The sequence below is a fragment of the Camelina sativa genome, chromosome 12 (assembly GCF_030686135.1).
Source record: "Camelina sativa cultivar CO46 ecotype springtype chromosome 12, ASM3068613v1".
In the NCBI taxonomy this organism is placed as follows: Eukaryota; Viridiplantae; Streptophyta; class Magnoliopsida; order Brassicales; family Brassicaceae; genus Camelina; species Camelina sativa.
This window is the reverse complement of record NC_141891.1, coordinates 20,040,127-20,056,773: the sequence shown is the minus strand read 5'-3', so window position 1 is coordinate 20,056,773 and position 16,647 is coordinate 20,040,127. Positions and strand designations below refer to the sequence as shown.

Here is a 16,647-nt window from a genome sequence, read left to right as displayed (position 1 = left end):
GATTTGTGTTTCTTGCTCCTTGTTGATTATTGCATGTTGTATTCTTGCTTGATTTCTTGCTATTGTGCTTGATTTATCATAGCTCAAATTATTGTTGTGTGTTCTTATTTTAGCTTAGCCTCTTGAATTTTGTTTCTCGAGTCTTACCTAGAATAGTGAGTCGATCTTCTGTTCCAAAAGCGGTAGCCACGCGTGAGTTCCCGACGACCACTCACGCGTGACACTGTCACGGCTAGCTAGCTACTAGCGTGATCACTACATGACGATGTAGCATAAGTGCGGGCTCATTGCTGTTGACCTTTGTGGTCTCGGCATGGGGATGGTATGGAATAGAACAGATTATCGAGGGCCCTTAGGTGAAAAGAGTCTAGGGTATTTCAAGCGATCCTTGTAGTATTCTAGATGTCTTTGTTTGGTTGATAGGTGAAGGAGTCTAGAGTATTTCAAGTGTCCCTTGTTTTATTCTAGATTGTCCTTGCGAGTCGTGTATGAGTTAAGAGTCTAAAGTGTTCTTTAGTCGTCTTGAGATGTGTATAGCGAGTCTAGATCGTCGAGTCGAGTCGTATTGATCTACCCTCTCTCGCTTGTGTGTGGTTTAAATTGCTTCCGCTAATGTTTCTGTTGCGTAGCTTTGATAACTTGCTAAGTTTGTTTTACTTGCTTGTTTTCTTTGCTTACCGGGGTAGTTGGGTTGGAGAAAGTAGAATCCTGTTTAGGAGAAAGGGGTACCCAGGCTCACTGAGTAATCTTAGATTACTCATGATATTATTTTGGTCTTGCAGGAAAGCCTAAGTGAGTCTAGAGCTGGAGCAAATGTTAGGGTACCGGATAGGGTTTTTCTTGTGTTTTTGTAAAACCCTATATTTTTCGTAAACAATTACTGTAAAACTTTCCGACTATCTTTATATATTGCTTTAATGATTTATTTACAATGTAATATTTTGTTAAAGTAATATATTCGGTTTTCAGGAAAACATGGCAAGTTGCAAATGATACTCGGCCTTGTCCGGGTTAACACAACGCACCAGATCGCGGGGTTGCAAAGCCTAAGTAACCTCGGTTGCGGGTGAAGTTATACCAGAGAAGACCGGTCGGGAAATCTGCAGCTTTCGTCCCTCGACCGAATCAATGGTCATAGAACGGTTCGGGGCGTTACAATGCCACTTCATTTGTACGTACTCTTCTAATTATAATACTACTTTACTGTTGTAAATTAATTAAAACTTCCTTCAAGAAGACAAAATATTCGTACGTATCAATGGGGGACCAGACCCAATCATAAACTTAACACGGTTACACGGTTACACGGTTCACGGTCTTTGTTTTTTTAGGGTTTAGAGATATATTACACGTTTCTAGCCAATGACTTTTGTGATTAATTTTTACAAAAGAACAAACTTTGTGATTAATTGTGTATGGAAACATTGGAACTAGTAAACTTTCTTATGTAGTGTATATGGATATCTAAATGTATATAATCAGTTAGTTTATGTTTCCGTTATATATAATCGTGTGATTAATTATTGTTCCTCTCTCGCTTTTTACAGTGCGATTCAAATTATTTCATTCTACTTGCTGAACTTGCAATGGGCACAAAGAAAGAACAAGAAGAAACCAAAAAGGAAACAGAACCAAAATGAGACTAGCTATCATTATATTAGTTGAACGCACTGGGGATTCAAATGAGATTCTCGCTTTTGAAAATCTGATAGCTACCCCATAAAACAAAACAAAAGAAAGTCCCTAGACATAAAAGACTTGTCCAACGTTCAAAAGGGACTCATGAGGAACATTGAAGATGACATTGTTCCCCCTACAAATCTTCTTAAGAAACGCATAAACATAATCAATGGCAATCTTCTTGGGAAGCGATGAACCTCTTCTTGCTTTCACGATAGTGTTTCCTAGAATATGAACAACCCCTGAGGCTCTACAATTCTTTAGAAACTCCATCTCGTTTGTATCTTCCTCAACCGTGTTCTCCTGGCTTAAACTGAAAGCGTTACTAGGGGAATCAAGGGGGATGATCATGTCCAATGTTGATGTCGTATAGTCCACGATGGAAGATAGCATATCTATGTTGTTTCTGTTGATCAAATCTTCTCTAGACTGATGCGTCTGGCTGCAAATGTAAGTACGACTGCTGTTGCTTGAGTTTGAAACTGGCTCCATCATTCTTTCAATTCGGATGAAAGAGAATAGATTGTTAAACAGCTTAGTCTCGAAATCATCGTCTTTCTTGTGTAGATCTTTGTAACCATATCTACACGTACGATGGTTGAGGATGAGTTCAGTGTCTTACAAGCCACATAAACCAAAAGAAGAAAAAAAGAAGAAGACATGAAAGTACCTGGCGACACAACGAAACATTCGTAGTGTCTTGGATCCGATTCTCTTCACGAGAAACCTTTCTTCTTCCGGGACCGTATAGACGGGGAGGTACTTGACACAGACAAAGACTACGGCTGAGTGAATAGCGGGGAGGTTAGTGATGAAATGGGAAAAGATGTGAGGAACACCACTTGCTAGTTCTGAATAGACCAACCCCACCCCTGGGACCCGGACAAGTCCAAGGCTGGGGCCGAGGCCGAGGATCCAGCTCATTGACACTTTGCTATGCACCTGGAACTCATATCTCTTGATTTTCACATAATGCCATATCAACATTACAAGAAGAAAGATAGCGGCGACGACAAGAGGAACCCATCCTCCTTGATTAATCTTTAAAAGCACAGCCGAAAAGTATGCACCTTCCACTACGAGGGAGAGTACGGTAAATATGAGGACAAGGATCCAATGGCACCGCCACACGAGTAACATAACCAACACCATAAGGAATGTGGTCACAAGCATTACGATTGCAACCGCGGTCCCTATTTTCACCAATATACCAAGACAGTCATCCAACGGTTATATCAAGACTGTGTAAAATGAACATCTTACCATATGCGTTCCCTATTTGATTTTGATTCTTGAATCTAGCAGTGACAGCTATGCAACCGATCATGAGTATCCAGTTGATATCAGGACTATAGATCTGACCGAGGAACTTCTTTGAAGTATGAACGACTTTGACTTGAGGAAAACACCCATGAGCCACGGCCTGCTTGATGATCGAATATGTCCCTGATATCGTAGCTTGGCTTCCAACAATCGCAGCTCCTGTCGCGACTATAAACATTGGCCAATATATACTATCTGTGGAGAGTCAAAGCAAAACATAGCTTAGTGTTTGTGCGATCACTAATATATACTTCATATCAATAATATACTAAAAATGGTTTAGGACGAACTTGGGATAGATTCATAGAACGCTTCTGCATAATGTTCCTTGTTTTTCATAAGGTATGCAGCTTGGCCGCAATATGCTAAAAGTAGACAAGGAAACACGAAAAACGCAAAGGCAAGCTGTATAGCTAGTAGTGGGAAATAAGCAATGTCGTCGTATAGTGCTTCAGTCCCTACATTTTTTGTTTAGGTTAAACAACAAAGAAGAAGGCATATAGGCTTTTCGAAAACCTCGGTAAATACCTTTTCAAGTCTAAGGAGAAAGGAAGGTAACCTGTTATGCTGAGCAAAATTCCGCCAAGCGAAACCCAACCATCTCGCCCTCTTCTTCTGAAGTACGTATAAACATATGTGGGGGAGAATGCTTTGAGAACACTAGTATCGTATTTGAAGACGTTGTATAGCCCGGTGCCTCCAATTAAGAGTAACCAAATACACACAATAGGTGCGAAGAGCCATGCAACTTTGTCCGTACCATAGTGTTGCATACTAAACAGAGCCACCAAAATAAGAACGGATACGATCACAACGGTCTCTGGAACAAAAAGAAACTTAGCAATGATTGATTGACGGATGAACAACAAAAACCAGTAAAAGAAAAAAAAAAACATAATGTGCAAATATTGTTACCGCTGCTCATCTCTGGATTGTTTACTTTGATCCCACCAGTAGCTGAAAGAACTGAAAGCAGAATGATGTTGTTAACTAAATATGTCATCCTTGTAGTCCAAGAAACACAAAGCATAGAGAGAGACCTACCCGAGATAGCCGGGGTAAAAATGCCATCACCAATCGTCATACAAGTCCCCACAAGAACAATAATCAGAAGCGCTCTTTTCCTAGAATCTTTTTTCTCCAACCAGTTCATTGTTTTTGCAGCCAAAGACCCTTCAGGCAATAAACTACGACTATATGTCGTGAGCTCCTCATCGCTGGGTTGCTGGTCTGGCACAAGTTTCAGTTTACCTTGTCTGCAAAGCAGCGAGTAAATAGCTAGTGTCCCACCTGTACACATGCTTTGATATTAGGACCAGCTGAACCAGGGTTTTTTTACTCGTTTCAAACGTACCTACGAGAGCACGGTTTTACCTTGACCATTGTCATTCGCTTTGCAGACAATGAAGACATACTTGATTAGAGGGATTAGCAAGAGCGAATAAATGATTAAAGAAACCGCTCCGATCACATCCTCGGTGTCTTTTATTCCTTCAGGGAACGTATTGTAGAACACATACAAGGGAGAAGTCCCTAAGTCACCATAGACTATCCCTAGACTCTGGAAGGCCAACCTTAGAAGCATCAACGTTGACAAACCCTGAAGACAAGACACACACAAGAAGAAGATGAAAAAGACACAACTTTATTTTTTTCTCAAACCTATATGATTGAATACTTATGAACTTAGTCTAATAGAATCTATATCACACCCTTCCCTAAGTGTTAAGTTACACACGGGTGGATTGGCACATGTCCCTAAGTCCCCATATATTACTCTAGATCTCACCACACTTCCGATGTGAGATTTCTAATGCTAAGCATTTGATTTACCTTGATCTCATCTTATACTCATATACTATAATTTTTTTTTTTTTTTTTTTTAAAGTCAAATGGGAACTAAGTAAATATCCGGAGAAGGAAAACCAAAGCCAGAACTTTCTCTAATCTCAAGCCTGAATATATCTGACTGTTCATGTCACTTTGAGATTATGAAATATAGTTTGAGAAAAATAAATGTAGATGATACTCTAAATTCTCGACGAAGAACCAGAAACTAAACTTAAGAAGAAGGAGATGTGATGACTATTACTTACCTTTTCTCTGTGCATGTTCTTGAGTTTATGAGCTTCTTCATCCATGGGCTGATCAAGTTTCTGCTCTAGATCCCACATGGCTCCTACGTTTCTCCCCTCAATCGTTTCATCTGTTTCTCCGATTTCCGCCATTTTGTTTCAGAGAAATTGCTCAAACTGAGATGAGACCACAGTTGAAACGACTCTCGACTACTTTTTTTTTCACTTTTTTCTTGGTGGAACTGAAAAAAAACATACCGAACTTTTGAAAAGACCCTCTTTTTTATAGACCGCTCAAACATATAAGTATGTGAAACTCATAATAGTATAATAAACAACCAAATCTCAATCAATTACTATAAAGATTACGCGAAGAGAACACGGATTGGAAAATAATAAATTATCATTTGTCAGTAAACCATGTTCTATCTACGTACGTACTTCTTTTATTAAAATATGTAGTGGTATAATTCTTTGTTTCCAATATTGATTGACAAATACATTTATCAAAAGAATAAAATATTGACAAATATGAGGTTTTGATGACGCTGACATTAAAAGTGGATATGTATATCTTATTAAAGATTATATGACTCGATGATCTTATTGATTTACAGAGAAATGATATATATACATGAGTGTCGATGAGCTAGGGTATTCTAGGAGAGTTATGAAGAAATATACACTTTACATAAACAGAGATTCTAATCTAAGATTGTAATCAAATCATATCACGTTGATCACTCTTTAATACGCCCCCTCAAGATGGAGGGGCTTTGCATAACTCCAATCTTGGAAATGAAGTTAGTGAAGACGGCAGTCGAGAGTGGTTTGGTGAGTACGTCTGCTAGTTGATCCTTAGTCGAGACATGAACCACACGCAGAGTGCCATTCTGAACCTGTTGCCGGATAAAATGATAGTCGATAGCTATGTGCTTCATACGGGAATGAAAAACAGGGTTTGCACATAAATACGTTGCACCTACATTGTCACAGTAGACCGTTGGAGCAGCTGATAATATGATGCCGAGTTCAGTCAACAATGAGCATACCCAAATGAGCTCGGAGGAAGCATTAGCAACTGCCTTGTACTCTGCTTCCGTTGAGGAACGCGCAACGCCCTTTTGTTTCTTAGATGACCAGGAGATAGGATTTCCTCCAAGATACACAATGTAGGCATTTGTAGAGACCATGTCAACCTTATCACCTCCCCAATCTGTATCGGAGTATGCATGGAGAGTTAGTGGTGTCCGACGCTTGAGGAGAATGCCATGCGAAGGTGTTCCACACAAGTAACGAAGCACCCTCTTAGCCGCCTGCCAATGTAAGTCTGTTGGACGATGCATGTACTGCGACAACCGGTTGACAGCGAAGGAGATATCTGGCCGTGTAAAAGCCAAATACTGGAGGCTACCCACGACACTTCGAAACTCAGTCGGATCAGGGAGCAGAGAACCGGAGTGAATCGTAAGACTGGGTGTCGTTGCCATCGGAGTACACACTGGTTTTGCATGAAGCATCTTCGTCTTAGTCAATAAATCAAGGATATACCTTCGTTGAGTCAGATACATACTAGAGGAATCTCGAGAAGCTTCAATGCCGAGGAAGTACGTTAAGTCTTCATGATCCTTAACCGAGAACCTATCTGCCAAACTCGTGAGAGTTTTAAGAAGCAGAGCTTTATCATTTCCTGTGACCAATATGTCATCAACATAGACTAATAAATAGACAATGGACGTTCCACGGCGAAGAATAAATAGGGAAGTATCAGCAACCGAGTTAATGAAGCCAGCAGTAAGCAAATACGTTTTTAACTCCAAGTACCAGGCCCGCGGTGCTTGTTTTAATCTGTAAATCGCTTTATTAAGTTTGCAAACAAAATCGGGTCTGTCAATATCAACGAACCCTGGCGGTTGAGACATGTACACTTCCTCGGACAGAGTCCCTTGAAGGAAGGCATTGTTCACATCGAGCTGACGAATAGGCCAATCACGCGCAACCGCAACACCTAGAACGACACAGATGGTTGTAGACTTTACGACGGGACTGAAAGTATCCTCATAATCAATTCCGGATTGCTGATTGTACCCCTTGGCGACAAGACGTGCCTTGTAGCGGTTAACCGTTCCATCCGTGTTGTATTTTGTAGTGAAAAACCATCGACAACCCACTATGGTTACCGGGTGTGACGGTTTTGGGACTAAATCCCAAGTCCGATTGCGAAGTTGTGCGTTGATCTCATCCGTGACTGCTCGTCGCCAACGTTCGTCTTGAAGGGCCTGTAGCGCTGTCCGGGGTTGTGAGGAAGCAAGTTTAGCCGCCAAAGCATACTTTTTATTTGGTTTGCGGATGCCTAACTTTGATCTGGTCGCCATGGAGTGACGAATGGGAGGTGGCGGCGGTGCCGGCAGAGGTTGAGACGACGGAGAAGACAGAGAGGGAGACGACGAAACAGGGGTTGTTGTTGCAGACGTAAGGGAGTGAGACCGAGAGGGAGATGATGACGACGACGAGGGAGATGATGAAACCGAAGTCGGAGTTGGCGCCGGTAGTGATGACGATGAAGAGGAAGACAGAGTATCGGTCGATGGTGACGGGGTCAATGTGGTCGTGGTTGTTTTGTTGGGCTGATTTGGATTTGGGAGATCAATTTGGACATTAGGTTGAGGCTGAATGGGGATATTTAGTGTTTGGACATTGAAATGGTGTTGTCGGGCTGGATCGTTTGTAGGTGAGTGTTGCTGGGCCGTGGGTTGCGGCCCATTTTGAGTAAGAGCAGTAGGCTCAAGAGGAATTATCGGGGTTGGAGAGAGAGATGTAGAGGAACGTACCTGAGATGACGACACCGGAGAAGTCAATGGAGAAGACGATGGAGGGTGAGGAAGCAGACCAACGGGGGTAGACAGTAGCGGAGAGTGTAGAGGAGTGACCAAAGATGGAGTTGAGACCGAGTGAGACAAGTCTTCAACCGCAGAGGCAGAACAAGCAAAGGGAAATTCAGTTTCAACGAACTGAACATGCCGTGAAACATAGAGCCGTCCTGTGCTGAGATCGAGACAGTGATATGCACTTTGAGATGCCGAATAACCAAGGAAAACACACGGCCTGGATCGATGATCCAGTTTGTTCAACGCATACGGTCGTAACCACGGGTAACAGATACATCCAAAAACACGCAGTTTATCATAGTTAGGAGCAACATCAAACAATTTTTCAAATGGAGACCGCTGTTGCAATACCGAGGTTGGTAGCCGATTGATGAGATATATGGCTGTGGAGCAGGCAAACGGCCAATAAGTGGTAGGCATGGACGCACGTGATAGAAGAGCAAGGCCTGTCTCCACAATATGTCTATGTTTGCGTTCGGATAATCCGTTGAGCTCCGGTGTATGTGGTGGAGTTGTGTAATGCTCAATCCCATGAGTGGTGAGATAGGCACGAAGAGCTACGTATTCGCCTCCATTATCCGAGTATAGAGTTTGTATGCGGGTTTGAAAACGATTCTCAACCAAGGCTTTGAAGGCAATAAAGGTAGGTTTGACATCCGACTTTTGTTTGAGGGGGTAGAACCAAGTATATCGAGTGTAATGATCAACAAATATAAGGTAGTATTTGCAGTTGTCATGAGATAATATAGGTGAAGTCCATACATCGGAAAAGAGATATTGAAGGGGCTTTGTGGAGTGAAGGGTAGATGTTGAAAAAGGTAGTTTATGTGTTTTATTAAGCAAACAATCCGAACAAGACAAGGATTTAGAAGTAGAAGATGAAATAGGCAAAGAAAACTTTGAAATAATAGTGTTTAAGGAAGCGGAGGAAGGGTGTCCAAGACGAGCATGCCAAGCGGAGAGAGACCCTTTAGAGGTTGGTGAAGCATAAAGAGCCTGTACTTGAGATCTCGTCACTGGCCACTCATACAACCCATCTTTAGTCTTTCCTTGGAGCAATAGGCCCCCCGTGGTCAGATCCCTCACCTGAAACGCAGCCGGAAAGAATGACACCGAAACATTATTAGAATTGCAAAGGCGATACACAGATACGAGATTCTTATGAATAAGAGGCACATATAAAACATCTTGTAAAGAAAGAGATCGAGTATCAGTAGGAAGTGTAGCTAAACCCTTGTGAGTAATCTTCAAACCTGAGCCATCACCAATGACGACAGCATCATCACCAGAGTAAGGCTGATGAAGAGCAAGATTGCGCAAGTCCGAGGTAATATGGTGTGTTGCACCACTGTCAAGCATCCAATCTTCAGGATTGAGACTTGAACCTAGAGCAAGATTCGCCCGAGGCTGCCAAGGAGTGAAAGAGTACGCTGTTGGAGGCCAGAGGAGGACGAAAGGTGCTGAAGTTGAGGACAACGACGAGCAGAGTGTCCTTGAACATTGCAGTACTGACATTTGCCGAGATACGGACGGTACGACCGTTGATCAGATCGCGAGGATGAATTGTGGGAGGCGGACTGGGTGGAGTTGTTGTTGTTGGAGCGATTTCGGTTGGAGGAACCACCCCTAGAGTTATTGTTGTGCCGCTGCATAGCAACATTTGCCGTGACAGGATGGATGGACGGAGCCGCTTTGGACAGAAGTTTAGCTTCACGGTTACGTAAACGCTCGTGAACATACGCAATTGTGGGAGAGACATCACGAGCTTCAATCTGGTCGATGACAGGACGATAATCTTCCGGTAATCCGTCAAGGATGATTTCGATCTGGTCATCGTGCTCCAAGGGTTTTCCCAAGCTAGCAAGAGTATCAAACCGTGTAGTAAGCCCTTGGAGATACTCATCAATCGTGCGATTGCCCTTGGTCCATGCCTTCAGTTGGTCCTTTATTTGTTGAACGTGACCACGGCTGGGTTTGGCAAACGTGTCTGCCAAGGTACTCCAAATCTCCGAAGCCATGGTCGTGCGAGAAAGGAGAGGTTGTACAGTCAGGGAAATAGAGCCAAGGAGGGCACTATAAACCAACTGGTCTTGTCGCTTCCATGCCACATAAGCAGGATTTTCAGAGACGACATCGTTGGTGGTGATAGTGGACGGCGGGATCTGGCAAGAACCATCCAGATGCCCAATGAGACCATGGCCATCGACCAAAGCCCGAACTTGAAGCTTCCACATGAGAAAGTTGGTTTGAGTGAGTTTGGTCACGTTCGTCATATTGACGTGAAGAAGAGTTTGGTTGTTGGTAACGATAGTATCGGTCATCGTAGGAGAAGAGGCTGAAGACATAGAGAAAAGAATAAAGAAAAGATGTGATAAAACGGAGAAGAAGAAGAACAGAGGGAAAAAAAAAAAAAAAAAAAATATTTTTGATATTAAGCCTGCTCTGATACCATATTAAAGATTATATGACTCGATGATCTTATTGATTTACAGAGAAGTGATATATATACATGAGTGTCGATGAGCTAGGGTATTCTAGGAGAGTTATGAAGAAATATACACTTTACATAAACAGAGATTCTAATCTAAGATTGTAATCAAATCATATCACGTTAATCACTCCTTAATATATCTGACTTACTGAGAGGTAGAGCAATGTCAGCTATTTTTTCAGAATGACATTAAAAATAATAAAAATAGTTGTTTACGTACTATGACGCAGTTGCATTTTCTTGCTCTCTCTCTTTTTTTTTTTTTTGGGGCACACTTCTTGCTGTCTCATAGTACGTAAACAACTATTTTGTATTAATTAACTAAATAATCTCTAACCTTTTTTATTAGGTTAATAATTCCAAGTACAATTGCAAATTTACAATAGCAAGTTATGTATGGGTTACATGTGGAAGTAGCATTTAAGTTTTCATATTATATATCCCTTAATTCATTGGTACGGACTTTTGGAATTTATCGTGCAGTTTAATTTTATATATAGAGCGTTAGTTTATTAGAGAACATCGTCTTTGCTAGATCCATGGTGAGCGAAGATAGTAACCTCCACTGCTAAGAACATAATTTAACTCAACGTTGGATAGGGACTCAAAGGTGATTTTACATGAAACCAAATTGCAATTACCTAAACTCTTGTTTCGAGTGGTATATGTCAAGAAATTACTAGAGTGGAAGATGCTTAAATAATCCCACTAACTCACATCCTTTCCGTACGCCTATTAATTATTAACACTATTTTTGTTTTTATTCTGTTCTAAAACATTTAAATATTTTTTTAGTAAATATATGTACATTTATTTTTGAAATAATTATCATTAATATTATTTATTTTTTCTTTATAAGTTAAAAGATTTTTTTTATTTATTTTATCTATACTTTATAAGTTAAAAGATTTATACCATTAAAAATTAATAAAATGTATGTACTAAAATGGTTGCGAACATGTATATACTTCCGCGACTTTCGTAGAATGATTAATTATTTTGTGAGTTAAAAATCTAAAATATATGAAATAAATTAATATTTTTAGTGTTAGTTCGAACCCGTAATGTCAGATCGGTTCTGGAACAGATTTTTTTACTTTAACCCGCAAAAAATTATCCTACAAAACCCATGACCCCATGGGAGTATATAGTACCTGCACCCATATGTCCCGCTTGAGTTTAAATGATTAGGATATGTGAACATTTTACTAATTCAATTCTTGTTTTGTTTTAATGGTGAAAACGTGATAATATGTGTTAACCCACCATATAAAGTCTGACCCGTAACAGATTTAATGACTTTAACCCGTAAAATTATTATTACTTTGATTAGGAATAAACTTTTTCAAATTTAAGAAAAATTATAGTTATTTAATTAATTAACAAATTAGTATTTCATGCTAATAGTAGTGATTCCGATTTTTTGGAAAGTTGGGATTATGGGAGAATAATTGTTTACAAAAAAATTGAAAACCCTATCATAATTTAATAAATTGTAAATTATAATATATAATTATTTAATGTTAATGGCAGTCTTGTAAATAGGTGGTAACTTCATGATTTATTTGCTAAATGTACTTGGAAAATGTATATATAGATTAGACTAAAAATTGTATACTTTTTCTTTTTCTTTTAATCAAAAACTTCATTATAAAATTGGAATGATACTTTAATGGAGATGATTTACAATGTGTAAATTTTTGTATCTTAAAATGATTTAGGTTGTATACGGGAAGAACCCTCTTTTGAAAGATTTTTCATATATATAGTCATTGATCGTTGTCACCAGCAAATGCGGAACGAACAAAACCATGGAAACTATGTTAGTAATGGGCGCATTAAGCCCAGAGAGTTTTTCAGCCACACCCTCCACATCCTATTAATCTTTCCGGCTGTGTCCGCAGCAACTTCAAGGTTCTCAGCTTCTGGATTTTTACACATCTTGAAGTTCATGGACAACGTCGACCCGATTTTTGTGCATGGATTCAGTGCTACAATATATATAAAGCAATGACGTTAATGTAATGTGCCTCTTTAAATATATTCTTTTGGTTAACTATGAAATCTTGGACATAAAACATGCATGCAATCTCTTTAAACACAAGACCAGTCGTTGATCATACTGATTTGGCGTAGTTAATCCTTCCAAGCAAAGTTCAATTTTTGTTTTTATATTTATAAAATATATTCCAACATGTTTACGTTAATATGTTAAAGTATTGTAATCATCATTTATAAGATCGAAATGCAAAAGACAGACTTATATTAAAGAACTGTATATCTCACGCTGATTAGGAGAGTAAGGAGTGTAAAGTAGGAAAGAAGGGGTGAAATGAGAAGAGAAAATAGGAAGTCTTCCTTGGCGAGCATAGTATCTCAGAGTAATATCTATAACATTTGTGACTGTTTCATCTTCATTGACAACAAAACGGATGGGTCCAGTACTCCCTACCACCTTGATGCTTACAAGCAATTTGTTCTCCTTCAAATTCTTCATCTTCTTCTTCTTCTTCATCCTGGCTTTCTCTATCTTTTTTTTCAAACTAATTACATCCATCTTTGTTTTCTTGTTTAGTTTGGTGTTCCGGTGATTAGTTCAGTCCCCTATTTAAACTTGTCAAACAACCTCTACGATTTAGTGGTGCTTGTTAGGTTAAGTGGAGCGTATTAGCAGCCACAGCGGTTAATGGGTTTTTAAGGGAAAAACTATTTTTTTTCCTGGTTTTCATCAGTGATAATTGGTTTAACGAGTTCCAAACACGGAATCTGATGATTGGTCTACGTTATTTATATTTACTTCCAGCCATCTCAAATCTCAATGTTCTGGCACGATACAAGAGAATCTCATGAGAATATATCTCGAAACAGTAACATTCACTTTGGTCTATGGATTCTTACGTTAAGTCCTTTGTCCAAACCGCCGGTGACCAATACTCTCTCTTCATCATGAGCATTAGCCGCCTTTTATGGTCTCCCAAAAGCCTTTAGAACTGAGTTTATTTTATTTAACAAAGTGCATAGTGGGTTCCTACTACGTCTGCTAGTACTGGTACAATCTTTTCCCCCAAGAAATTGCACATGAGCAATAGATATGGTTTAATAATAATATGAGTAAGTACTATAGTAGGGCAGTGAAGAATCTAACAAGGATATACAAAAGAATAAACTCGGAGTAAAAGAAAGTTGAAAGAATTGTAGATTATATCGACATGTACGTATTTTACATTAAACAGTGAAAGAGAAGGTGCTCAAAATTGCCTTTATTTATTTCCCACATCTCAAGCAAAAACTCAACAGCACCCACCTGAAATCATCAATTGTTTCCTTGAAAAGCATCGGTCATGGTTGCGATCAGTTTGTCATCCTATTTAGAAGTAGAAGATGCCTTCGGCGTTTTTGGTCCTCCCTGCAAAAAAATAAAAACCCAGTTCTTATCTCTACAGATTTTTCCACTTAACCATTTCGTTTGCAAGAGGTGTGTTACTTACAGTTCCCTTTTGGGCCAGTAACCTCCGGCCTGAAGGTGCTCTAGCTAATGATGAAATGGCCACTGCTGCTACAGTCGCCACCCGAATCCTTTTATGCACGTCTATATACTCATCTGTTTCATCCACAATCTCCTCCTGCAGAAGTTCTTCAAACACATCTTCCAATGTGATGATACCGACTACGTCTCCATCTTCAATCTCCTCTGAAGTATGCGAAAACCCATGTCTGCCGGCATCGCTGATGAATGATTGCCCATTAGCCTTGTCGATGCGGACAATGACACTGTCGTTGCTTCCTTCTCGCTTCAGTAACAGAGGTGCAGTCAACTCGGATTTACCACTATTGTCTTCAAGCACAGTGTCTTCAAGCACAGTCGAAGGAGGACCTTTGCTTTTCCCCTTAACCTTCACAACTGCAGCCATGTGACTGCTCCCTTTTTGAAACTCATTCAGTATATCATACAGAGGCATATCAGCCGGAACCCTGTTTAATAATTTATCACAAAAGGAACATCGTTGTTCATAGAGATGCTAAAGGAAGGAATATGGAAAAGATAGCAAGCAAAATAATAATGGCAAGACCTTGGAATTCGGCGTATACCAACAGCGCTGACAAGAGTCCCTGTTTCAGGGCGAACTGTAAGGAGACTCTTCACCTAGAATACAGAAGAATTCCTGATTAGAGTTTGCATAAGCTACCATTGAAACATGGAAATCATAACATCGGAAAAAAGGTCAAAAACACCTACCAAGAGAAGTCCGACAACATTTTTTGGATTTTCAGAGTAGACAGGAACGCGGCTGTGACCTCGTGCTTGAATCTTATCCATAGCTTCCCTAGGAGATTAATCCCAAGCAAAATAGTCAAGGATACGGAGTCAGATATGTTATATAGAGATAGTTACAAAACTGATTGCCATGCTCCAGTTTCAGAATCAAAAATACAAATAACAATATACATTAACCTACATAACCCGGTGCACCAATAGATGAACATCGTGATAACAGGATAAAGGTTCACGATACAACAGTTAAGAACCACACTCACCTATCCAACTTTGAATTTATATCCAAGGAAAAAGTTGATTCAATTGGCGTCATGGCTTCTTGAGCAGTCTTCTCAGTCAAATCAAGTGCTCCACTAATGATCGTGGTCTCATCATGTGTAAGTTCACCTCCTTTACCAGCAGCTTCACCGTGAATGGATACAAGAGCTTTTAACTGAGCTCGCCTAAATAAAGGGTCACCGTGTCCAAGTACCCAATCCAACATCTTTGCAATAGGAAAAGATATCGGATACGAGAGAACCATTAAGATACGGACAAGCCATACCAAATTAGCTCCCACTGCCAATCCATACCTCGTACATATAGCTTGAGGTATAACCTAAATACAAACAATGTTAAAATCACTGGGAAGCCTTGATAAACCTAGCAAAACCTTGGAGGCAGAAGAGCAAACCAAACAAACCTCTCCGACGAAGAGCACGAAAGTGACGGATAGAATAATAGCAACATACTCATTGAATATCTTATCCAAGTATATAGGAAGCCCCTGCAAATTCAACAATTGAATCCTCTTTAGACCATGGTTTCAATTTCATCATCATAGCGAGCTTAAAAGGTTAAGATGATTACCTCCATAGCAAGAGCATTGAACAGAAGCAGAGTTACCAAAAGCTGATGCTGTTTCTGAACAACCGGAAAAATCGCAGCTGAAATAAAACCCCATTCACAACCAAAATCCAAATCAATTGATTCAATCTAACTATCTAAGCAGCGATTCCTAATAAGTCAATTACCTGATTGTTTCTTCTCTTTTGGAGTACCACTGCGTTGGAGGATCTCGAGCTCGACGAGACCTAGAGACATGAGACCCAAAGTGAGACCAGACATAATTCCGGCGAAGAGGACGAGGAAACAAGAGATTCCGGCGTAAGTGATCCACTCCAACGATCCGAACGGGATGGCTTCGCTTCCCACGGTGTTAGATTGCGAGATTCCGGCCAACATCCTCGCCGCAACCACCGCATTAATCGGATGCATCTTTGAAGACCTTCTTCGTTCGTCTCTATCTGTTGTTTTGCAATCTCCTACGCCTTTTTAGATATTTTCTCCCCCTCTCTGATTTTGTAACCTCTCGTCGGCGACCTAATGGGGTCGGGTTTTTGTACAATTTTGAATTCTTTGGATAAACAGCAAAATTTTGATTTTTCTTTTTTTCTTTTTATTACTAGTCCCCAATATTTACTCATGTTTTAAATTGACCCCTTTACTTTTCTTTTTTTATGGTGTAGGAATTAGCATATATACAAACTGACAAATACCCTTTAGAGAATATCCTGAATTTTTAAATGATTCTTTTGTTTCTTTCATTTTCTAACTGGTATGTTATTGTATATCTTTGCAAATGTATGGTTGTGCTTTCATCTAGGAGTTTTTTTCCCAACAACATTTTATAGTTGAGTTTGAATTCGGATAATGACACATAAACAATATTAGCATGTTATCAAAAAGAAAAAAACAGAACAATATTAGCATAAACCACTCTACTCTAGGGCCCCCTCTACTATATAAGTCTTGTTGATTCATCTGCATCGTAAATGGTTTATAGATTCTAATATTATTATTTAAAAAAAAAAAAAACAGAAAACAATCGATAAAATTCTCATTTATTTGTTTTGGCCAAAATTTTATTTTACT

The 16,647-nt window shown here is 39.7% G+C and overlaps 2 protein-coding genes across 3 annotated transcripts; both read right to left on the bottom strand.

Annotated features, from left to right (window-relative positions):
• Positions 1-1,622: 1,622 nt before the first annotated feature.
• LOC104732243 (potassium transporter 9-like) lies at positions 1,623-5,380 on the bottom strand. Of its 2 annotated transcripts, XM_010451779.3 has the most exons (9): positions 5,100-5,380; positions 4,378-4,603; positions 4,048-4,293; positions 3,919-3,969; positions 3,563-3,823; positions 3,294-3,461; positions 2,944-3,198; positions 2,351-2,873; positions 1,623-2,263 (listed from the first exon to the last, which is right to left on the bottom strand). In XM_010451779.3, the coding sequence occupies exons 1-9, from the start codon at positions 5,229-5,231 to the stop codon at positions 1,744-1,746; spliced, it is 2,382 nt and encodes a 793-aa protein (XP_010450081.1). In that variant the 5' UTR covers positions 5,232-5,380; the 3' UTR covers positions 1,623-1,743. The 2 variants fall into 2 exon arrangements, with proteins under 2 accessions (XP_010450081.1, XP_019089356.1); XM_019233811.2 differs by having other exon boundaries at positions 3,919-4,293; positions 5,100-5,350.
• Positions 5,381-13,630: 8,250 nt separating this feature from the next.
• Positions 13,631-16,225, bottom strand: LOC104732241 (DUF21 domain-containing protein At4g14230). The gene is made up of 8 exons (XM_010451778.3): positions 15,747-16,225; positions 15,583-15,659; positions 15,416-15,499; positions 14,994-15,331; positions 14,695-14,782; positions 14,528-14,601; positions 13,946-14,429; positions 13,631-13,863 (listed from the first exon to the last, which is right to left on the bottom strand). Exons 1-8 carry the CDS (start codon positions 15,988-15,990, stop codon positions 13,822-13,824), a joined length of 1,431 nt encoding a protein of 476 aa, XP_010450080.2. The 5' UTR covers positions 15,991-16,225; the 3' UTR covers positions 13,631-13,821.
• Positions 16,226-16,647: the final 422 nt, after the last annotated feature.

Excerpts from the sequence above, each read along its gene's own strand:
- LOC104732243 (XM_019233811.2), bottom strand. The coding sequence starts at position 5,231 with ATGGCGGAAATCGGAGAAACAGATGAAACGATTGAGGGGAGAAACGTA. Across the intron at positions 3,462-3,562 it reads AATTTTGCTCAGCATAACAG|GGACTGAAGCACTATACGAC; the intron begins GTTACCTTCCTT and ends CAAAAAATGTAG. Across the intron at positions 2,874-2,943 it reads TCAAATAGGGAACGCATATG|GGACCGCGGTTGCAATCGTA; the intron begins GTAAGATGTTCA and ends TGGTGAAAATAG.
- LOC104732241 (XM_010451778.3), bottom strand. The coding sequence starts at position 15,990 with ATGCATCCGATTAATGCGGTGGTTGCGGCGAGGATGTTGGCCGGAATC. Across the intron at positions 15,332-15,415 it reads TCGTGCTCTTCGTCGGAGAG|GTTATACCTCAAGCTATATG; the intron begins GTTTGTTTGGTT and ends GTTTGTATTTAG. Across the intron at positions 14,783-14,993 it reads ATAAATTCAAAGTTGGATAG|GGAAGCTATGGATAAGATTC; the intron begins GTGAGTGTGGTT and ends TTAATCTCCTAG.